General features: G+C 45.4%; 1 protein-coding gene across 6 annotated transcripts in view; it reads right to left on the reverse strand.

The window, feature by feature from the left end:
• LOC138968664 (amidophosphoribosyltransferase-like) overlaps window positions 1–21,050 on the reverse strand; it is a 50,480-nt gene that overhangs the window by 18,681 nt on the left and 10,749 nt on the right. For 5 of the 6 annotated variants that reach the window (XM_070341259.1, XM_070341261.1, XM_070341262.1 and 2 more), the window contains 3 exons: window positions 14,270–14,344; window positions 13,373–13,485; window positions 2,361–2,506 (listed from right to left, as the gene is read on the reverse strand). In XM_070341259.1, the coding sequence (XP_070197360.1) occupies window positions 2,361–2,506; window positions 13,373–13,485; window positions 14,270–14,344 (334 nt within the window). The remainder of the gene's footprint in view (window positions 1–2,360; window positions 2,507–13,372; window positions 13,486–14,269; window positions 14,345–21,050) is intronic. The other variant, XM_070341263.1, reaches the window with a different exon arrangement.

The raw sequence follows: 21,050 nt of genomic DNA on the forward strand, positions 1-21,050 counted from the left end.
CAGGACCACTGGGGGAGAATGCTGGCACACTGCGAGACATCACAAATGGGGACTTCATCTCCAGGGTTCCTGCAGGGCAGAGCTGATACAATTCAAGGAGTTTTCAAGGACATTTCCAGGACCAAATAAATGCTTTTCAAGGACATGATTTTCCCCAAATTAATGCAAAGCACCAAGCTTACCTTCAGTTTTTCAAGTCATCAAGTTTCTGGTGAATTTCTATTAGTCATTCCGTAGTTGTTTCCCTTGCCAACTTCCGGGAAGGGAAGCAACTACGGGTGACTAGTAATAGTTCATCTGCTTTCGTTTTCACTCGATCTTTTATTCTCCCAAAATGTGTACTGTATTTGACGAAAAAAAAGGGGGTTGCATTTTTTTTAAAATAAGACAAGCTGCTGACGAAATGTATAGACAACAATTTGGAAAAATCAAGTACTTTTCAATGACTATTTAACAAAACTCTATTTTCAAGCACTTTTCAAGGCCTGGAAAAGGTTTTCCAATTTTCAAGGAGTTTTCCAGGGTTCAAGGACTCTGTACGAACCCTGCATCTCTCTCACGCTCTCGGCTGAGAATGTGGAGAAGTGTGGCAAAGTTACTCTTCCGGACGACTCCTGTCTTAGTCGCTACTTCGAAGTTCTTCACTTCTGGCTGATGAAGTTCACCACTCAGGCGTTCAACTCCAGGTCTCCAACTTCCGTGCAAGCAAAGTGTGGGCGTGTGAAAAAGGTTTACGTCAAGCTTGTGAGTAACTACAACAGACGACCGACTGAAAAGAACTGCTCGGCCTTGTTTGACTTTTTGTGTCAGCCTTTCGTGTGGAAACTTGACGTCTTGTCAAAATGCATCTCTGAACAAGATGGAATAGTGGCTGTTCCAGAGAAGCCAGCCCCTGTGGCCCCTTCAACCATCCCTGCTCCTTGTGCCGTCGACGTGCCGGAGAGTGACTGTGAGATTGTTCTTCGTCAAGGCAAGACTTTATTCGACAGGGATTTGGTGAGCTGCAATATCGAAAAAGAGTTGCTTGCCTACCGACTTGACAGACAGCTTAGATTGAACAGTTTTCTGGAAGAAAAGATTGAGGAACTGTCATCTTTTATGTCAAAGGCAGGTTGGAGGGTAGGCAGACCTGGTCAAAGGACAGCAAGGGAATTCTAAAAGAGAGGAAACTGCTGGCTCTAGCACTCGAAACCAAGGTGAAGTTCCTGAGAGATAAGATTAAAAGTAAAACTCTCAAACAAGGAACTGTTGACATGAAAGTTCACGAGAAGATAGTTGCAGGACTAGTGCAGAAGAGTAAGGTGCTCACCAAAGATTTCAACCATCTGAGTCTTCAGTTTGAGGCCGGCGAGAATGAAAACGAGCTGTGATTAAGCTGCACATTCAGTACTGTATGTTATTGAAAGTTCTAATGTACTTCATGATGGAGGTGTTATCCTTTTGTGATTTAAAAAAAAAGTTATGCACTGGTTGTGCTGCTAAATTGAGTTGACAGATCTGCCGTTTGATTTTTTTAAACTTTTTTTTTTTTTTTTTTTTTTTTTTTTTTAAGACTTGTTTGGTTACTTTATTTTTTAGTTTGGTCCATATAACAAATAGTATCCTTGTGACTTGCCGTTGGTGTCTCTGCTTTGAACAAACTTTTTATTTTTAATGGTTTTTGAAAGAATTTTTATGTGACGTAATATTTACTTTTTCATTATTCTAACTAAAATTGATATTTTTCCCCATCAAATCTGATTGAATATGTCTTAACTATGAAGAGCAGCTAATTTCCTTTAATTTGATATATTATAAGTTTATATTAGGTGAATAAATCATGTTAAAGTGAAGATCTGCATATCTGAGAAATAAGAGTATTCAGAAGATGTCGGCCATTTTTTAATTTGGCTAAATTGACTTCATTAACTACTTTTTTCGCAAATAATTTCTATATACATGCGTTTTAACATTCAATAAGTACAATTAATAAAACAGTGGATGAAAAAGAACTTTTTTTGTGTTTAGTGCTCTGCACAACTTTTTCTAAGGTGGTCTGGGGTTGGTGTGATGGACATTTTCCCCGACTTTGGTGCTTCCTAACTAAATTTCCAATAGAGCTACATCCCTAAAATTTTCGGATCCCATAGACAATATTATATTAAGCATATCTACAAAATTTCAGAAGAATAAAGACATAATTCGTTGATTTATGAATGGCCAAAGTTATGGAAAAAACGTTAAAAATGAAAATGGCCGCCGGGCCTCCCTACCACAGTACAGTAAGTAAGTAAGTGCAGCCAGTAAGACACATTTCCAACAAGGTCAACATTTTTTTCTTCAATTTACCATCTTTTACTTCAACATAACTTATGACTTACAGTGTTTGCCAAAGGCAGAGGCAGGGAGCAACTTTCCCAGACACAACGGGCGGTTGCCGTAGGGATCGCGCACAGCGTACACTCTGTCCGACAGCATGATGAGAAGAGAGTATGAGATTGAAGCCTCCCCCATCACCTTTTTGATTCTGCAATCAACCAGTCAGTCAATCAACCAGTCAGTCAATCAACCAGTCAGTCAATCAACCAGTCAGTCAATCAACCAGTCATTCAATCAATCTGTCAGTCAACCAATCTATTAATCATTCAATTATGAAATCACTGTCTTGTCCGTCATATTCTTGATTCTGGAGTCAACCCAGTCAGTCAATCAATCAGTCAATTATGAAATCACTGTCTTGTCCGTCATATTCTTGATTCTGGAGTCAACCCAGTCAGTCAATCAATCAGTCAATTATGAAATCACTGTCTTGTCCGTCATATTCTTGATTCTGGAGTCAACCCAGTCAGTCAATCAATCATTCAATTATGAAATCACTGTCTTGTCCGTCATATTCTTGATTCTGGAGTCAACCCAGTCAGTCAATCAATCATTCAATTATGAAATCACTGTCTTGTCCGTCATATTCTCTATTCTGGAGTCAACCCAGTCAGTCAATCATTCAATTATGAAATCACTGTCTTGTCCGTCATATTCTCTATTCTGGAGTCAACCCAGTCAGTCAATCAATCATTCAATTATGAAATCACTGTCTTGTCCGTCATATTCTTGATTCTGGAGTCAACCCAGTCAGTCAATCAATCAGTCAATTATGAAATCACTGTCTTGTCCGTCATATTCTCTATTCTGGAGTCAACCCAGTCAGTCAATCAATCATTCAATTATGAAATCACTGTCTTGTCCGTCATATTCTTGATTCTGGAGTCAACCCAGTCAGTCAATCAATCATTCAATTATGAGATCACTGTCCAGTCCATCATATAAATGTTCTTGTTTCTGCAACCAACCAGTTAGTTAATCAATCCATCAATTACTCAGTCAGTCAGTCAATAAATCAATCATTAAACTAATTAATGGAAAATTTTTAAGTAAATTTTCATTTGATTAATATACTTACCCAATTCTTATGAATGCAAAGACTTCAGTCTCACATGCTAGATGTCGAAAAAAAAACACTCAAATTACCTGCCCTTAGTAGGGTGGTAACCAAGCTAAAAGCGACGCCATAGCCGTTGCTATGGCCTGACCTTGCTCAGTTACCCACAACACCCTGCGCACCACGTGAGCGCCAGCATCCGTAATAATCATTCGAGACTATTAAAACACCCCAAGGACATAAGACAGCGGGGATGGATGGGAGGGTATTAACTATAAGAATTCAAAAATTTTAGTAATAAATTTTCATTTGATTAATATACTTACCCAACTCACATATAGCAATTAACCCTAGTTCAGTGCTGGTTACGCTGTACGCGTCCCCTTGGTAACCAAGGGAGACCACTCTAAAAAAGAGAGTGACCTATCCCATAATGCCAGACTAACTACTAGCCTGACTTCCGTATGCGCGCGCATACACCACCATCTTATCATTCCAAAACGAAGCCCAACTCACTTCTTTTTTAGACCCCCATACCACCACAGCGGGGAGGCGGGAGGGAATAAACGATGTGAGTTGGGTAAGTATATTAATCAAATGAAAATTTATTACTAAAATTTTTGATTAAATTACATATCTTACCCAACTCACATATAGCAGATTGCTATCATAGGAGGAGGGTACTCGCCAAATCAATCCACAAGAAACCGCCCTGCAGCCACCAAAAAGGGCCAAGCAGAGTGGGAATCTCGTGGAATTATGATATTAGGACCTGTCCCGCGGCTACCATAACAGATAGCGCGGAACTGTCGCCCCGTCTCAAGACACCTCTGAGGAAGAAGTTTCTAAAAAACCACCTCAGACCGCCAGTAAGCCTACCCCAGTCTTCAGCCTAAATGACCCGACCGGAGGACTGTCAAAGAGGAGGCCCATGCCCTTGCCTCATACGTCCCAGCTACAGAGAGAGGCAAAACTGCCCTAACAACCCCAGACTATGTTTATCAGCAGGTAAAAAACCTGTCTGAACAAACTGGAGAAACACCTTGGTTCAAATTAATTTCACAATATCCTTACACCTTGCTGTGTTAAGTGATATCCTAAAAGATTCTGGCCTCCTGAACCAAGCCAACATCTTGCCAGTATCTAGCCTACAGCAACAATGGCTGGCAGACCGAAAGATCTGAACTGCCGGGCACCAGATACGTCCCGTAGGTAAACATTTTAAAAGGCATTTCCTGATGTCTAGTAAACGTGTACTATAATAGCGGGTACCTAAAATATCCCGCCATAGAAACTCATGCCTAAATTCTCGCACGTTCAATGAGCTGCGTTAATGACTTATGTAAGTATCTCAGACTTGAGAACAGGTAAAGAAGAGGCCCACACTCTGACTTCTTGAGTCCGTGCTGCCTGAAGAAGGACGACTGATTGCCCCCCCCCTCCCCCCTTTTACTTGCCACCACTGTAGGCATGCCTAATCAACGTGGCAGACCATCTAGCTAAGGCTGACTTCACCAAGTCAATGCCTCCACGAGAGTTGATGGAAATAAATAAAAACCCTTGTTCTGATGATCTAAACGAATCAGAGCGAGTAAGAAAAATATTCAACTTGAAAAGTTCAAAAGGCTAATAGGGCTCTAGCAGAGCCGAAATAAAGCAAAAAGGATTGAATTGTATTATCAGAGCTGGTTCCTCAGGTTTCTGAATACTCGTCCGAAATTCGAACAAAACCTAAGCACTATAGATCAGTCTTTCTCCAAAGAAAAGTCTATAGCAAAACCCGATAGAAAAACGAACTTACTCCCACTTCCCTCGGAAGTTACCAGAGTAAGTATGACCGCTTCCCGTGTTAAGATTAGTAAGGCTAATTTGCCAGGGATTCAACAAACCAATCTCAAAAGCTCCAAAACTAGGAGCCAATCTCAAGTCGGGACTGGAGATTTGCTTTCAGCCAACCAAAAGGGAGGCTTCCCTAGTCACGCTGGCTACAAAAGAGCCCACGAGAAAAAAATTTCCCAGCCTGGCCAGTTCAGTGCAACTGATATCGCGCAACGTCTCACAACAGAGACATGGGAGAAAATTCGGAAAGCCAAAATAGGAGGTTCGCCACCTGCAAAGAACGGAGAGAAGTGGAGTTCTTTCCGTTAATATTACGTCCTTTGCTTCAAGCCAGTCAATGTGACATGAAAACTAAGACGCTGACCCCTATGGGATCTCTAGACCCAATCCGGAGTTGAGGCAGAAGCCCCTGAGCGTCTCCATGACTCCCGAACAGTAGACACCCGTGTGGCTCAAGTGTAAACAACGGCGCCCTCCCGACAGCCCTAAAGGCCTTAAGGGCTGTCAACCAATGAGAATGGGCCCATAGTGTGCGACCCACAAGCCGCACACAGTAAAATCGAGAGTATAAACCGGGAACAGGGAGACGAACATTTAGCAGAAGGTGATAGTACCATGAGGCAAAAAACTTCTATCAGCGGCACCTCCAACACCACCAGAAGGAGTAGAAGCGCATAGAGAGATAGAGTCCAAACCGTGTGGACCTACTCGGCAAACTGACTTAGAGAGTCTGCCAAGCCAAAGAGCCTCTCCGGAAGGTACTTCACTGCTAAAAAGAACTCGTGGTGGTAACACCACAACCAAATCTCGCATGCCCGATGTGGCCACACTAAGGAGCGAGATCACAAACTTGGCCAAAGATGACGATCCTGTCACCCCGGGAGGGAGTGCCCGGAGTTCAGCTCGCGTAGACGAAAATTCTTCCGCCAGTGAAGATACCTGTGAACAAAGTGCAAGCAAAAGCGAAGCCACGACCGCGGCCGCCAGCCCAGAAAACAGCAGGAGCAGAAACCGCTTTAGCCGGCTCAGCAACATGAGCGGCCATAACCAAAGGCTACTCCGGCAAAATGGCCGCCGACAAAATGGCGGCATACGGCATGTCTAGCAAAACATCAACACATTAGCCTGAGTCAAGTTCAAACACCGCCGACGGTTTGTTCAGATTATCTAGGCGTCTTTTCGGAGGAGAGGACTCAGCAGAACCTGCTTAGAACTCTGCCCCAACCAAACGGTATCAGCCATAGCAAGACAGACTTGGTCAAAAAATTTCAGAAAAAATTTTCGAAAAATTTCACAAGTCCAAAATGGCCAAACAACGCCTTAATACAAGTACAAGACAAAGAACGATCTCACCTCAATACAGTAGCAAGGTAAGACGACGAAAGAATACCAAGGAGAAGAAACCCGGTCCCACAGACCAAGCAACATCGGCTGAACAACAGCCAGAGCGTACGTAAAAGCGACCAGCCAGTCTGACGCTGAGTTTTGGAATGATAAGATGGTGGTGTATGCGCGCGCATACGGAAGTCAGGCTAGTAGTTAGTCTGGCATTATGGGATAGGTCACTCTCTTTTTTAGAGTGGTCTCCCTTGGTTACCAAGGGGACGCGTACAGCGTAACCAGCACTGAACTAGGGTTAATTGCTATATGTGAGTTGGGTAAGATATGTAATTTAATGGGTAAGTATATTAATCAAATGAAAATTTACTTAAAAATTTTCCATTAAATTACATATTCTTACTCCAATTCTTATGAATGCAGATTCCTCCTAAAGGTGGAGGGAACCTACTTATGTCCTTGTAAGGACCTGCCCTGCAGCAACTAAAGCCGGCAAAGCACTGGAGCCGTCTAGCCGCATGCAGGAGATATCCCGAAGATAGAAACTGATGAACACATCGTCTGATCTCCAGTAAGCCGTTTGCAAAACTTCGCCTAGGCGACCAGAACGCAACACGGCAATAAAGGAAGCCCAAAGTCTGTTCCTGAGCTGTTGGCAAACTTCGCATAGGAGAGATTAACACCACCAGCCAGAAAAGAACACCAGACTCTGGACTCCCTAACACCTGAAAAGGAATAGAGGGAGGACTGAACGCCGCCCCCCCCCCCCCCCCCCCCCCCACCTTGTTCAAAAAGCACCACTCATAGGACTGTCCTATGAAAGTAGCAAAGCCTCTAGAGAGACAAATAAAAGAAGCCTCTTTCACCCACAGTGTAAAGAGACAAGAACCTGAGGTAAAGCTCGTTGTTCCAAATGACTGTAAAGTCAAAAAGGGATTTAAAAAGTCTAACCAGACAGTTAGAAAATCCGAATCGCCCAGAGCGAGAATCCTCCCGAGAGGAGGGAATAAAACACCAGAGGAGATTGACCAGGTTTCTGATACCCCAAAAACTGGCCAAAAACCATGAACCAACGGAACTAAAAGCCCTAAGGCTCCTCCTCTGGTAAACCCCAAAAACGCAGGCGCCTCACTGCCCTACGGGGCTGAGGCCCAGAGTAAGTAGAACAAAGTCCTATGCGTTAAACAAGGGGAAGCCTCTAAACCTCTTAAAACAAGGTCCTTTGATCATGCCCACAAGCGCGCCATGAACAACAGAAGAGAGGCCTATTTGTTTCAAAATAGCTGAGATAGCCGAGACGCTGGAACCTCAAAGAAGAGGCCAAGCTGCCCAAAGCCAAAAAGAAACAGAGGTGAAAAACCACCTGGCTTGAGAGAGGGGCGCTAAGGAGTTGCACCCCCTCTCTATACCCCAATTGGCCAAGGAGGCCAAAAAGGAGCATACACAGATAAAGTGGAGGAACTATATGCTTCATGCCCAAAGACCAGAGTCAAAACCCATGATCTAAAACACAAACAGCACACCTCCAGACCCGTAAACAGATGGCCCAACCCCTGTGCAAGCCCTGAGAGGACCTGTTGAGCGAGTCGGCCAGATAGCAGAGCCGGCCGGGGAGATATTCCCCTGAGAAAATGATTTAGTGTGCAAACCCAATCAGAATCCCTTATACTCTGTCTGACAGGGAGTGAGAACTTGCTCCTTCCAGCTAGTTCACATAAGAAGCAACAGAAGAATTGACCGAATGCAACAGGACATGCCTGTAAATAGCCAAAAAGAAAGGCTAGTAGACTGAGAGCAACTGCTCTTAACCCCAGGCAAAAGAGAAGCCCAAGGAGTCACGTCTACATCACAGCCTCAAGACTGCAATTGTCAATGCAGGCCCCATCCAGACGAAAACGCATCCATAAAGCGGTCTAAGTCCGGGGGGAAACAAAGCTAGGGAGCACGCCCTGAGCGATCCAAAAGGATTCCAGCCACCTTCTCGCGTGGAGGAACCCGCTCTGGAGGAGGACCCTCATGTCCCAGACCTGTGAGGCCCAGCCCCCCAAAAAACTTGAGGAAAGACTAGAGGGCCAGCATAGCCATCGTTACCGTCCGACCGAAGATCCAATCTAAAGACCTCGCAGAGGCCTGCTCTCGTGCCAGTCTGGCAGTGAAAAGAGCTAAAAGCCTCCCTATTCTCTCTTGTGTGAAGGACAAACCTTCCAAGAGACAAAGTCGAACAGCATGACCAGGTAAAACCTGGGATAAGGACAGCTCGGAATTTTGCCTGGTTACTGAGAGCACCAGGCAAAAAGCCTGGTTCCACACCAAATGAAAGTGCAGCTGACAAGCTGATTGACCTTGAAAAAGCCCAACCAGCCCCCGAGATAGTCCAGAGACCAATACCCTCCAGAAACCAAGCCCTTTCCTGTGTGCAGAAACGCAAAAGGAAAGCTCATGTGAGAGCACAGAGCCAAATCTCAGCCAAAGCTGATAGTTCTAGCCCATGCCGACCCACCTCCCGCGGAGAGGGAGGAGACACTGGCCAAAACACCCACCTTGTAACCGGGAGCGCATCAACGCGCTGCCAGTGGTCCAATAAGGAAGGGAAAAATTCCAGCTTCTGAGTAGGTTTTAACAACCCCAGAAAAAGCCTGACCCTTGCTTCCTGTACCCGGCGTGAAATCAAACCCCTTGTAAAAGAAGGAGATCACACCCAGTAAAAACAGTGTGGGCCTAGAACATCACCGACGAACTCCTCCGCTCGGTGACGACCCTAGCCCAAGCTGCCAGCAGCCTGGCTAAGGCCTTATCCAAGGCATCCTCCCTAACCCAAAAGAGAGTTCAGGGAGGATAAGATTGCCTATAAGAGAGCACAGAAGAGAGTCTCAGCCAAAGCAGAAAACTCTAAAACATTCCATCCCAGCTCCTCCAGAGAGGAGAGGGAGGAGTAACATCATGAAACCCCACGTTCCCTGTGGTCTGTAAGCGAAGCCAGGAAACTAGCCCCTGGCAATAAAAAAGTCCGGATCAGACCCTGAGCCTGAAAATTCCCTGCTATCTTCTTCCGCACTAAAAGTGAGGACGAAGCAGCCTGAAACCCCGAAGCCAGCAGTACCCTGCGTATGAAGCAGCACTACCCTAAGGTGCGGATCAAGCCAAAAACTGTGGCATGTGGTAGGCAATCACCGGAGACTCAGCAAATGAAACAATTGCGAGAAAGCCTGTGTAAACCCACAGTCATCCCGGAAGAGGAAGGAAGAGAGACACCCCCAACCTCTCCGGGAAAAAGTAAGCCGCAACAGCAGCCGCTTTTTGTATGGGAAGCCCACAACCAGTAGGCCGCCCTACACACTCCCCCTCCTCAAACCAGGAGTCCGAATCCCAACCAGAAGTTGTGTAAAAACACAAAAGGAGGGGAGACAGGGGAGGTCGCGCACTAAACACTCCTGCCGATAACACCGCCAAGAGAGAGAATGAAAAGCGTGATCAGTCTCTGACTGCCAACCCAAACTGCCCACCTGAACAAGAGGTGGGGGGAAGAGGGGTTGGTAACTGGCACAGCTCCCTGCCGAGAAGGAGACAAAGCTGAGCCCGGCGCGCCTTAGCCCACCCGCTGTGCGAGAGAAGCATCCCAGTGCTAAGAACCAGACTACCTGGTTTGAACCACAACTCACCCCAAATGGGGAGGGGGGTGGTCCAGCAAAGCCGTAACCCCTAGAGGGGGGGAAAGACGGAACTAGAGAAACAGCCGTAAACGGCCGATCCTCACTCGTCCACCTGCCGAAGTCAAGTAGCCCTATCACTCACCCACCCCTAGGAGGGGGGGGGGGGGGGGTGACCTATGCGGGCAAAGGACAATGACCACTGGCCAGGCGATACTGTAGTCCAAGTCCCCACAAACCATTGTGAACACAAAGAATGGGAGACTGGAGAGAAAGAGTATGTTCTGTCTCCGCCTGCCAGAGCAACCGCTCACATCCCCAAGGGGATAGAGGGGTAGACAGCCGGCACAGCACCGTGCAGAGAACAAAGCGGAGCAAAGCTCATTGTTCCCCGACCGCTGTGCGAGACACCCTGCAGGGAACAAAGGAGAGTCAAGCTCATTGTTCCCTGACCGCTACGCGCGACAAGCGCGGGCAGCTAACACAGCCACCTGCCCCAAATGGAGCAGAGAAGGAGTATGTAACATAGCCTGGAAAGGCCGTACATAGCACCCCCACTGTGTAGAAAGGCCTGAGCCACGCCATGCCCCAGATGGGGAGGGGGGTGGCTCGTCACAGCAGTAAGAGCGACGGAGAGAGACGAACCAAAAAACGGCCGACCCCCACCCATCCACCTGCCGTAGTCCTATAGCCCACCGCCCACCCACCCCGATAGGGGAGGAGAACGATTGTCGGGCCAGGACAATAGAGGCACAGACTGTGAAGACAGTCCAACAGCGCCCACCCAATCCAACCCAGAGGGAGGGAAAGGGTGGAACGCTGCACCAGCCCCCCCACCCGATACTGCCCGGTGGGCGGGAAAGGGTGAGTCACTGATACCAACCCCACCCGAACGCGCCCGGAGGGCGGGAAAGGGTGGGAAGCTAACACAGCCCCCTGCCCGCAAAGAGGCAGAGTGGGAACAAGCCCAGGCCGTGACTCACCGTGCCCCCCCACTCCCCCTTCCTCACGGTAAGGGGGCTGCATGACCGACCCAGCTGTGCTGAAAGCAAGCCGAGCGGCCAAAGCAGGCGGGGAGCAGGCCCCCTCTCCCTACGGAGAGAGTGCTCGCGAACAACCCAGTCTACCAGAGGCAGAAAGGACTGAACCGAACTGGCCATTTGCACCAGACCACGGTGCGAAGCAGGAGCGCCCCCCCTATCCCCCCCCATTGGCGGGGGGCTGCGTAACCACTGAGAAGTACCGGAGGTAATCAGAGTGGTTAGACGCAGGCGGGGAGCAGGCCCCCCCTCCTAAAAGGAGAGGGTGCTCGTGAACAGCCCAGAGCCACCAGAGGCAAAATACAGGCTGAACCGAACAGGCCATTTGCACTAGACCACAGTGCGAAGCTGACGAACGAGAGGGCGGGAACCGCCGATCGCGCCTGAAACAGCTGAGAATAAAGACACAAATCATCGTTAAGTCCCCCCCAAAAGGAGGACATTGACTGATTCCTCTTACGCAGAGAAAGGGGAAAGAATAGCCACGCGGCCACCACCCCCATCAGTCGACACCGACGACGATCCAACAATTCATAAGGAGCCTAAGGCTGAAGGCCCCGGCTGATTACCCCGAACCGGGGAAGCGAGCTGTGAAAGAACTGAACCCGCCCTCGGAGGGATAGGAACATCAAAAGAAGTGCTGTTTGATGGATCTACGACCCGCATAATAGGCAAATCAACGTTCTTAGGCTTACTCTTAGGTTTAGTTTTCTTAACCAGTCTAAGAGCCTTGTCACCTTCCAGTCTCGCGCCAAGTTTAGAACGAAAAACTTCTGCGTGGCTGTTCAACACAAAGCTATCAAACAAAGAAAAAGGAAAGATCTCACCGAAAGGTAGATGGACAGGTAGACCCACAAGAACCAGCTAGTCTCACGGACGAGCCGGCATGCGAAGGCCAAAAGTGAGTGACAAAAATCGACACGTCCACCGTGTGTTGTCGAAAGTCGAGAATGATTATTACGGATGCTGGCGCTCACGTGGTGCGCAGGGTGTTGTGGGTAACTGAGCAAGGTCAGGCCATAGCAACGGCTATGGCGTCGCTTTTAGCTTGGTTACCACCCTACTAAGGGCAGGTAATTTGAGTGGTTTTTTTCGACATCTAGCATGTGAGACTGAAGTCTTTGCATTCATAAGAATTGGAGTAAGAATATGTAATTTAATTAAGTGATTAATTACATTATATGTCTGTCACCTCTATACTGCAACCTGTCAACCAAATTCAGTTTTTCTGTGATATTTAGGTAAAAGTGTCATATGTTATTAGGCAGCAGTGATCGCAAGCTCTGATATGCATATAAAAGAAAAAGGCGTCCTATTCTTCTTCTTCTTTGTTCATGGGCTTTGACTCCCACGTTCACTCATGTTTTTAGCACGTTTTTACATGTATGGCCGCTTTTAGCCCGCCATTTAGGCAGCATACGCCGATTTCGGGGGAGGCATGCTGGGTATTTTCGTGTTTCTATAACCCACCGAACTCTGACATGGATTACAGGATCTTTTCCGTGCGCACTCATGGTCTTGTGCTTGCGTGTACACACGAAGGGGGTTAAGTCACAAGCAGGTCTGCACGTAAGTTGACCTGGGAGATCGGAAAAATCTCCACTCTTAACCCACCAGGCGGCAGCGACCGGAATTCGAACTCAAGACCTCCCAATTAGGAGGCCGATGTCTTACCACAACGCCACTGCGCCCGTCAAAGGCGTCCTATCAAGCAGACACTGCACACAATGCACATCGAAATTCCTTTTCGACTTCGATGATTTTGATTGCTTGACGCAATCGACGAATTCCGAAAGTAACTCGGGTTTGTACCGGTTGTGAAAGAGTGAGCTCCCTTGCTTTTTACTCTCAACAAACATTGGAGGGTCCAATCACTAGCGGGGGATGTGTTGGAAACACAAGGACAGGAGCACGTGTGAATCTATTTGTCAGAGGAAAAGCAAGGGTATTCCCTCTTTCACAACCCATACAAACTCGACGGAGTTATTGCCGAAAATCGTCTATTTATCTGTGTCAACTAGCTGCAGTTTCTTGCACAGCACATAAAGGTCCTGACAGAGTTATCTCCCCACTAAATTGTCCATTCAACTGACCTGCCCAGCCAGTCGGCACCGTTGGGTTCCCCGCATTCAGGTTGGTGGGTCAGAAGTTGCGTCAGAAGCTCGCTGTCAGACCCAGTCGACAAACCCACACCGTGCAGCAACAACTGTGGAAAGAAAATTGCTGCGATTAAGATAGAGCTTAATTATTAACAGTCTCAGGACTAAAACACAAACAGAGAACCAAACTGTTAAGTGGTTAAAAAAAATAATTTGCAAACACATGCATAAAAAGCTAAATTGAATAAAGAGTAAGTAAAACATCTACGCATAAAATGAACAAACGAGCAAAAGTTTTAAAAAAGTCAGAAGAAAAAAATCATGCGAAAAATAAACGAATAAATACTTTGTAATGAGTTTCACTGTATGCACATAGAGTAAAACCTCTCCAATGAGGAACCCATCACACACACACAGCTCGCTGTAACATTCCAGGTGTCCCATCTGTTCAACACACATGAAATGTAGGGCTATAACTAGAAGTTTCACAGTGTTGCTAACCGAGTATGGATGTTGTGTGCGTATGTGTAACTTTGGCTGATGGGGTCTATGTCGACCAAAAGAGTGGGATTCCCTGTAGGTGGAGTTCCTGGAGGGGGATTCCCTGTATACAGGGAATACCACAGGATTTAGTTCCTGTAGCGTGTCGCTGATATCGCTGAAAGTCACGTGATGCTTGGCGACATCGGTAGAATTTGATGTTTTTCAATCTTTTTTGATATTTCTTAGAAATTTGAGTATGGTTTGCAAGTTTTATTGAAAAACTCCACCCTGTGGGATTCCCTGTATACAGGGAATCCCCCTCCAGGAACTCCACCTACAGGGAATCCCACTCTTTTGGTCGACATAGACCCCATCAGCGTAACGTTGTGCCATCTTGACAAATATAACCTGTTTTTCATTCCCGCCGCCTAGGCAGTCATCACCTGAGTCTAGGATTGTTGGTTCATAGTTGTTGCTAACGCACTGTGGAAAAAAAGAAACATACATCATGAGAAAACGTCTTAAAGTTTACTCATTTTGCATGTGAAAAGCTTGGGTGCAGCTCAGGAACAAGGCGAACAGAGATTAGACGATGTTGGGAAATAACTCTGTCAGGTTTGAATGGGCTTTGAAGGGAAATAACTCTGTCGGGTTTGTAGGGGCTTTGAAGGGAAATAACTCTGTCGGGTTTGTATGGGCTTTGAAGGAGTGAATACCCAGGCATGGGAATTGGTCGGAAAGTTCCCCGGAATTTTTCTGAAATCTAGTTTAAAATCTGTACAATCTGGCGCATTCTGGGAGTATGTTTCACGAATTTTACACAGCAAAAACCTGACCAAATTTAATACATTTTTTGTATTGCCAGTAACCAACGATCATTCTAATCCTTTAACTGAATTAATATAATTTGAAAACACTTACTCTTTGTTTGCAAAAATGACTCACGCGGGCGGAAACTTACTGAAAGAAGGGACGGTTTTATGGAGAACATTGGTCATACCAGGCAGATTGTCTTTCAATTTTTTTTCCTCGATTTTTTTTTCTCTCAATGGTTGTCCCCGTGAAAGCAAAGGTATTCAATCTTTCACAAACCACATACCTACCCGACAGTTATGTTCGGAATTCGTCTATCAAAACACCTCAATAACCCATGTCTGGAAATGCATGACTGTCTGTGTTATTAACTGGTTCTGCAAGTGTTGTGTTCCTTTAAAACAATGCAGTAAATAATGATGCTCATAAACATTAAACAATCATTAAATCATCACCGAGTGAAACGTGAGATCTGGTGTGCATCTATCATAAGCAGCAGCATGAGATGGTGTGCATTTGTTTTAACACACTCATAAGCATGACCCTGAAACTTGAGGTCTGGTGTGCATTTTGCGCAGCGTAGGATTGACATCACAGCCTTTTCTTCTGTAAAATACACACGGGTGCTGATGAGCAGCTGTCACCATGACTGTTGGCTGCCCACCATACACTGAACAGTTGCCATATTGCCATGAGTGTAAGCTAACACATGAGGCCATATAATGACAGCAGCGACCTTGTCAGTGTTCAGTATAGCCAGGGTTGCAGAATGCTGTCAAGCATGAAGTGTGAAGTAGGCTTGGGAACGGGATATACATGTATAGGCAGAAAGGTCTTTCTTTCTTTATTTTGTGTTTAACATCGTTTTCAACCGTTCAAGGTTATATCGCGACGGGGAAAGGGGGGGGGGGGGGGGGGGGGGATGGGATAGAGCCACTTAATTGTTTCTTGTTCACAAAAGCACTAATCAAAAAATTGCTCCAGGGGCTTGCAACGTAGTACAATATATGACCTTACTGGGAGAATGCAAGTTTCCAGTACAAAGGACTTAACATTTCTTACATACTGCTTGACTAAAATCTTTACAAAAATTGACTACATTCTATACAAGAAACACTTAACAAGGGTAAAAGGAGAAACAGAATCCGTTAGTCGCCTCTTACGACATGCTGGGGAGTATCGGGTAAATTCTTTCTCGTCCCAACCAATATGGGACTCCCCCAACCCGCAGGGGGTAGTAAATGGTTTTCACTGGAAGGACTATGTGCCATTAATTGCTCAAACAGGTGTCAGCAATCAACAGGTGGTACACATTCCACGAAGCATTGGATTTGCAGAAACTTTCAAGCGTGAAATTAGGACTAAATTGAGCATCAGCTTGGGATAAGAGATCAAGAATATGTGCACATGTTCGATCGTCTCAAACATTAGTTCAGTCAGTCAGCAATTCTAACCTTATGGAACACACGGTCTCTTGAACTAGCATTTTACAGCATTAAATGACACAGTTCGTTTGAATGGCTATTAAGCATGCGTAAACCACACACCAGCTCTCATGGTTTATTCAACCCCCGAGCGATCGTGGACCCGTGTGACCCACTTTCCCTTTTTCAAATATGGGATGAATTAAGTCGTTTCGATCAATGCCTGTGTTGTCTACCGCCCATTTAGTCGTAGTTGTTGCTCCACTGCTTTCTGATTCAAGCATGCGTGGGGGGAGGGAGGTGGCTGGTAGTCCGCTATCATTAAAACATTTTTTTTTTAAGTCGCTGGTATCTTGTCACATGATGTTAGCTATGAGTATGACATGGACTGTTTATTTGCATGGCTGTCTGATAGACACAGTGTTTGCAGTGTAGCAGACAGGACTTCCTTGCCTCAAATACAAATAAGCTGTTCAGGCCAAGCAATTGACCCAAAACAACAAACACAAAACAGCGCAACAAACAAAACAAAACACAAACAACTGGTTATACATAAAGTACTTATCTATTGCACCATGATAATCAAAATCCTGCAGTATTTTTAAAAGACACGTTTTTAAACTGGCTGACACAGCTTATATTACAAACGACCTTGTTGACGCCATCTCGTTTTTATGAGCTCACGTACACAGATAAAAACAAAATATCTCTTGATCACAGCAATGCAAATGACCTCTGTTGAACCCTGCGTTGACAGCTGGCAAACATCTCTTTCAATAACAACCAACGAGCCAGTGTGACAGATTCCCATGATCTGACCGCATTTTGTGCAATACAGTGGAACTCCCTTTTAAGACCTGAATAAATGTGAGAAAATTGGGTCTTAAAAAGGGAAGAGTCTTCTTCTTCTTCTTCTTGTCGCTACACGTGGAGACCAGTCCAATTGAGAAATGTAGTGGTCATCTGCAGGGACGCCGCCGGGCCGTACAGCTTATCCTGGATGGGAGTCGGCTCCGGCCACATCTTCCTTCTCAACAACTGGAAGTTCCCGCAGTCTTGTAGGATGTGGTGGGCGTCCTGCTCTGCTTCTCCACAGGGACACATCGGGGACGGCACAACTTTCAGCTTTGAGTGGAGGTGTTTGTTCAGCCTGTTGTGCCCTGTTCGCAGCCTGAAGATGGTAACCTGCTCTGGTCTTGTGAGCAGGTGAAGGCTGTCTTTTTGAGCCGGGGTTCGGAACAGGGCTTTAGTAAATGGGGGTTAATTTACAGAGGCTATGCACAGAACATGTTAAAAAAAAGGGTCTTAAAAGGGAGAAAGTCTTAAATTCGGGGGGGGGGGGGGGGGGGATTCTTAAGAGGGGGGTTCCACTGTACAATCAAACCTGTCTCAACCACGGAAAACAGAATTGTGGAGTATACTTTTGGGTGGTCATTCTGACAGGGTTGTTTTTGAGAAGTCGTGGGTTTTTTTTTTATCACACCCTGAAAAGGTCAGCTAACTGGTGACCTTTTCTTTTGACCCGACATGTTTGTGAGCCCCTGCAGATAAATACCTGTAGCTGCACAAACTCCCACCACAACCATGACCTCATTTTGTGAGATACCGAAAATAATAAGTTCATGAACTGATGGTGTATGCTTGTGCTGATGTAACAGCTACCAATCATAATGTGTGCATAGCTATACAGTAAAACCTGCATCTAGCGGACCCTTATTTCGGCGGACACCTTAGCATAACGGACAATTCAAGTGAGGACGGATGTATTTTACTCTCAAAAACACCTTAAAAGAGCGAACACCTCAAAGGCACGATCCCGATTGGGTTCGTTACTTGTCAACAACGGACAAACCCTTGAAGCAGACAGTTTTTAGCTTTTAGCAGACGCTGGTCCGCCATCTGGGTTCTGCAAATACAATCTCGCTGGCGATGTGAACGCGCAAGAAGCTTATTTTGTAAGCCAATGACAGCACTTGAAAGAAGTTGATTTTTGTACGGTGCACGCTCATTGGTCGATGCCGTGAACTCACAAACATTTCGGGTTTCTACTTTCTGTACTGTGATGCATCTTCGTCTCATCCTTCGTCTTCGTCTCATCATGCCAAAACGAAAAATGTTGACTTTAGAAGAGAGAGTCGATGTCATAAAGACCGTTCGAAAAGTTGCTGATGAGCTGAATTGCGGAAAAACTCAAATTTCCAACATAAAAGCTGATCGAACACAAATTCTCAGTCAGTGGGACTCCGGTGCCAGATCGACGGCAAAATGTGTTAAGAGAAGAAAAACAACCTATGATGAGTTGAACGAAGAACTCTTCGAGTGGTTTTGAACAGCTCGATCAAAGAATCTTAGTGAATGGCCCATTGCTTCAGATAAGAAACCGATTGCACCTCTCTCTCTCTCGCTCGTTCTCTCTCTCGCTCGTTCTCTCTCTCGCTCGTTCTCTCTCTCGCTCGTTCTCTCTCGCTCGTTCTCTCTCTCTCTCTCTCTCCTTTTCTTTGAACAAACTTGAGGGCTTCAAAACTTTGAGTTTTAATAATCACTGTGGCAAAAAAGAATCAGTGACTGTTGGGGTTTTTTTTCTCCAAAAAAATGTTGGCGCATTCATATTCATAAGAAAGGACACCTTGCTACAAAGGACAGTGGCAAGGCTCCCCAAGAGCGTCCTTTGCTCGCAGGTTTTACTGTACATGCTAAACCATTGTGTGTATGTGTGCGGTGTTTATGTGTATGTGTGTTTGAGATGGGGAGGGAGGGGGGAAAGAGATCTTGAGAGAGAGAGTATGTGTGTGTGTGTGTGTGTGTGTGTGTGTGTGTGTGTGTGTACGTTCCTATCCATCAAACCCGGTTCACGGCTAGTTAACACTCAGTAAAAACTGGGTTCATTTGAAAACTCGGTTCCTCAATCAGGGACCCACTTTTTTTAAGCATGAGAAAGAGTGAAAATAAAAAAAAATAAAAATAAAAAAAACGTCTTTTTTGACGGAAAGAATGTCATAACAATGTTCAAAATGACATTCTTTCCGTAAAAAAAAATTAAAAAAATAAAAAAGTCTTCAAAATGACATTCTTTCCGTCCTCTATAGGCGACGAAATAGGTCAAATTTTGTGCCTTTTTTAGTGTAAAATTCGTCGATCCCGGAGCGAGTACTGCACTCAGTGCCGTTGTAGTGCAAGTGCACTACAAAGGCACTGCGCCCAGTGCCGTTGTAGTGCAAGTGCACTACAAACGCACTATCCGTCGTGTGATGTGTGGAACCCAGTTTGGCGGAAAGGAACGTATGTGTGTGTGTGTGTGTGTGTGTGTGTGTGTGTGTACTTCCTGTCTGCATATGCCTGCATATCTGTATGTGTCTGTCTATTTGTCTGTAATATAATTACCATTCTTTACCCCGACCACCTGTCTACAACAACCATTTTGGCTGGCCTCTTTAAGGGGTCGTTACAGACAGGTTCAACTGTAACCATTTTGGCTGGCCTCTTTAAGGGGTCGTTACCGACAGGTTCAACTGTAACCTATTTTGGCTGGCCTCTTTAAGGGGTCGTTACCGACAGGTTCAACTGTAACCTATTTTGGCTGGCCTCTTTAAGGGGTCGTTACAGACAGGTTCAACTGTAACCTATTTTGGTTGGCCTCTTTAAGGGGTCGTTACAGACAGGTTCAACTGTAACCTATTTTGGCTGGCCTCTTTAAGGGGTCGTTACAGACAGGTTCAACTGTAACCTATTTTGCCAGAGACTTCTCCTGATTTGTTTGTTTATTTGTTGCTTAACGTCCAGCCGACTACGCAGAGCCATATCAGGACGAGGAAGGGGGGGATGAAGGGGGCCACTTGTCAAGCGATTCCTGTTTACAAATGCACTAACCCATTACTTGTGTCCCAGCAGGCTTTAGTAAAACTAAATTAATACCTACTGGAAGATTACCAGTTTCCAGTATGTTAAAATAGGCTTAACCTATCTACTGCTGGACTTACATCAGAACACTAACAGATTAAACTATACATGAATCGCGAGACAAGCGGCAAGAGAAGAGATTTTTGGAAAAAATACAGGTGAATGAGCAAGAAGGCAGAAAAAAGAAAAGAATTCACGAAGAAAAAGAGAGCATGACAGGAAAGAGGAACCAAAAATCTACCTAACAGCAAACTAGAAAGCTCATGCGGTTCCAAAAACAGGAGGGGCCTTTAATTTCATAACCGCAGTGCCCCACTGCGGGAACTTCTCCTGAGTTAAACAACAAATGCAAAGAAAGGACTGATGACCTTATGACCCAGTTTCAGTTTCAACCCCAGCCAAGGTCACGGCTAGAGTAGGTCACTGCACTATTTGCTTTGGGGTCAACCTGTAAACAACTGGGTCCCTTATCTGTCACTGTACCCTATTCTTCTGCACATGCTAGCAGTATAGAACGGACCATAGCTTTAAAAGGACAGGAACCACACATTTCAGTGGTACACTACACGTGCCTTGGCATGTGTGTGCGAGTGTGCGAGGGCTGTATTTTGTATATTAATTATTTGATACATGTATAAATGTGTCTCCAGGAATATGTTTTGTTTTAATCTTGTGTCGATACTATTTAGTTCTGCCTCGTTATTAGCCATTGAGTATAACTGTTTTATCATAATTGCTTTGTTGTTGTTCTTTGGCCATTTACGTTGAATGACTTGTTACACATCGACATTGATAGTTTTATTCTTCTTCTTCTTCGTCGTTCGCTAGATAGTTTTATTATAAGAACCTTTTCTAATTCCTATTAACTCGATGTTCTTTGACTATATTTATACATAAATGCATATTGTAAAGCAGTATGCATTGTTAGAGGATCTTCTAGTAGCAGTGTTCAAATGTCGAAGCTGCTTTTCCCAGTTTTACCTAAGAGACCGACTGTATATTGTTATTGTATTTGTCAGACTTGATTGTACCAAGTCCCTACACATGTTGTAATG

This window comes from Littorina saxatilis, linkage group LG6 (genome assembly GCF_037325665.1).
Source record: "Littorina saxatilis isolate snail1 linkage group LG6, US_GU_Lsax_2.0, whole genome shotgun sequence".
NCBI classification, from domain to species: Eukaryota; Metazoa; Mollusca; class Gastropoda; order Littorinimorpha; family Littorinidae; genus Littorina; species Littorina saxatilis.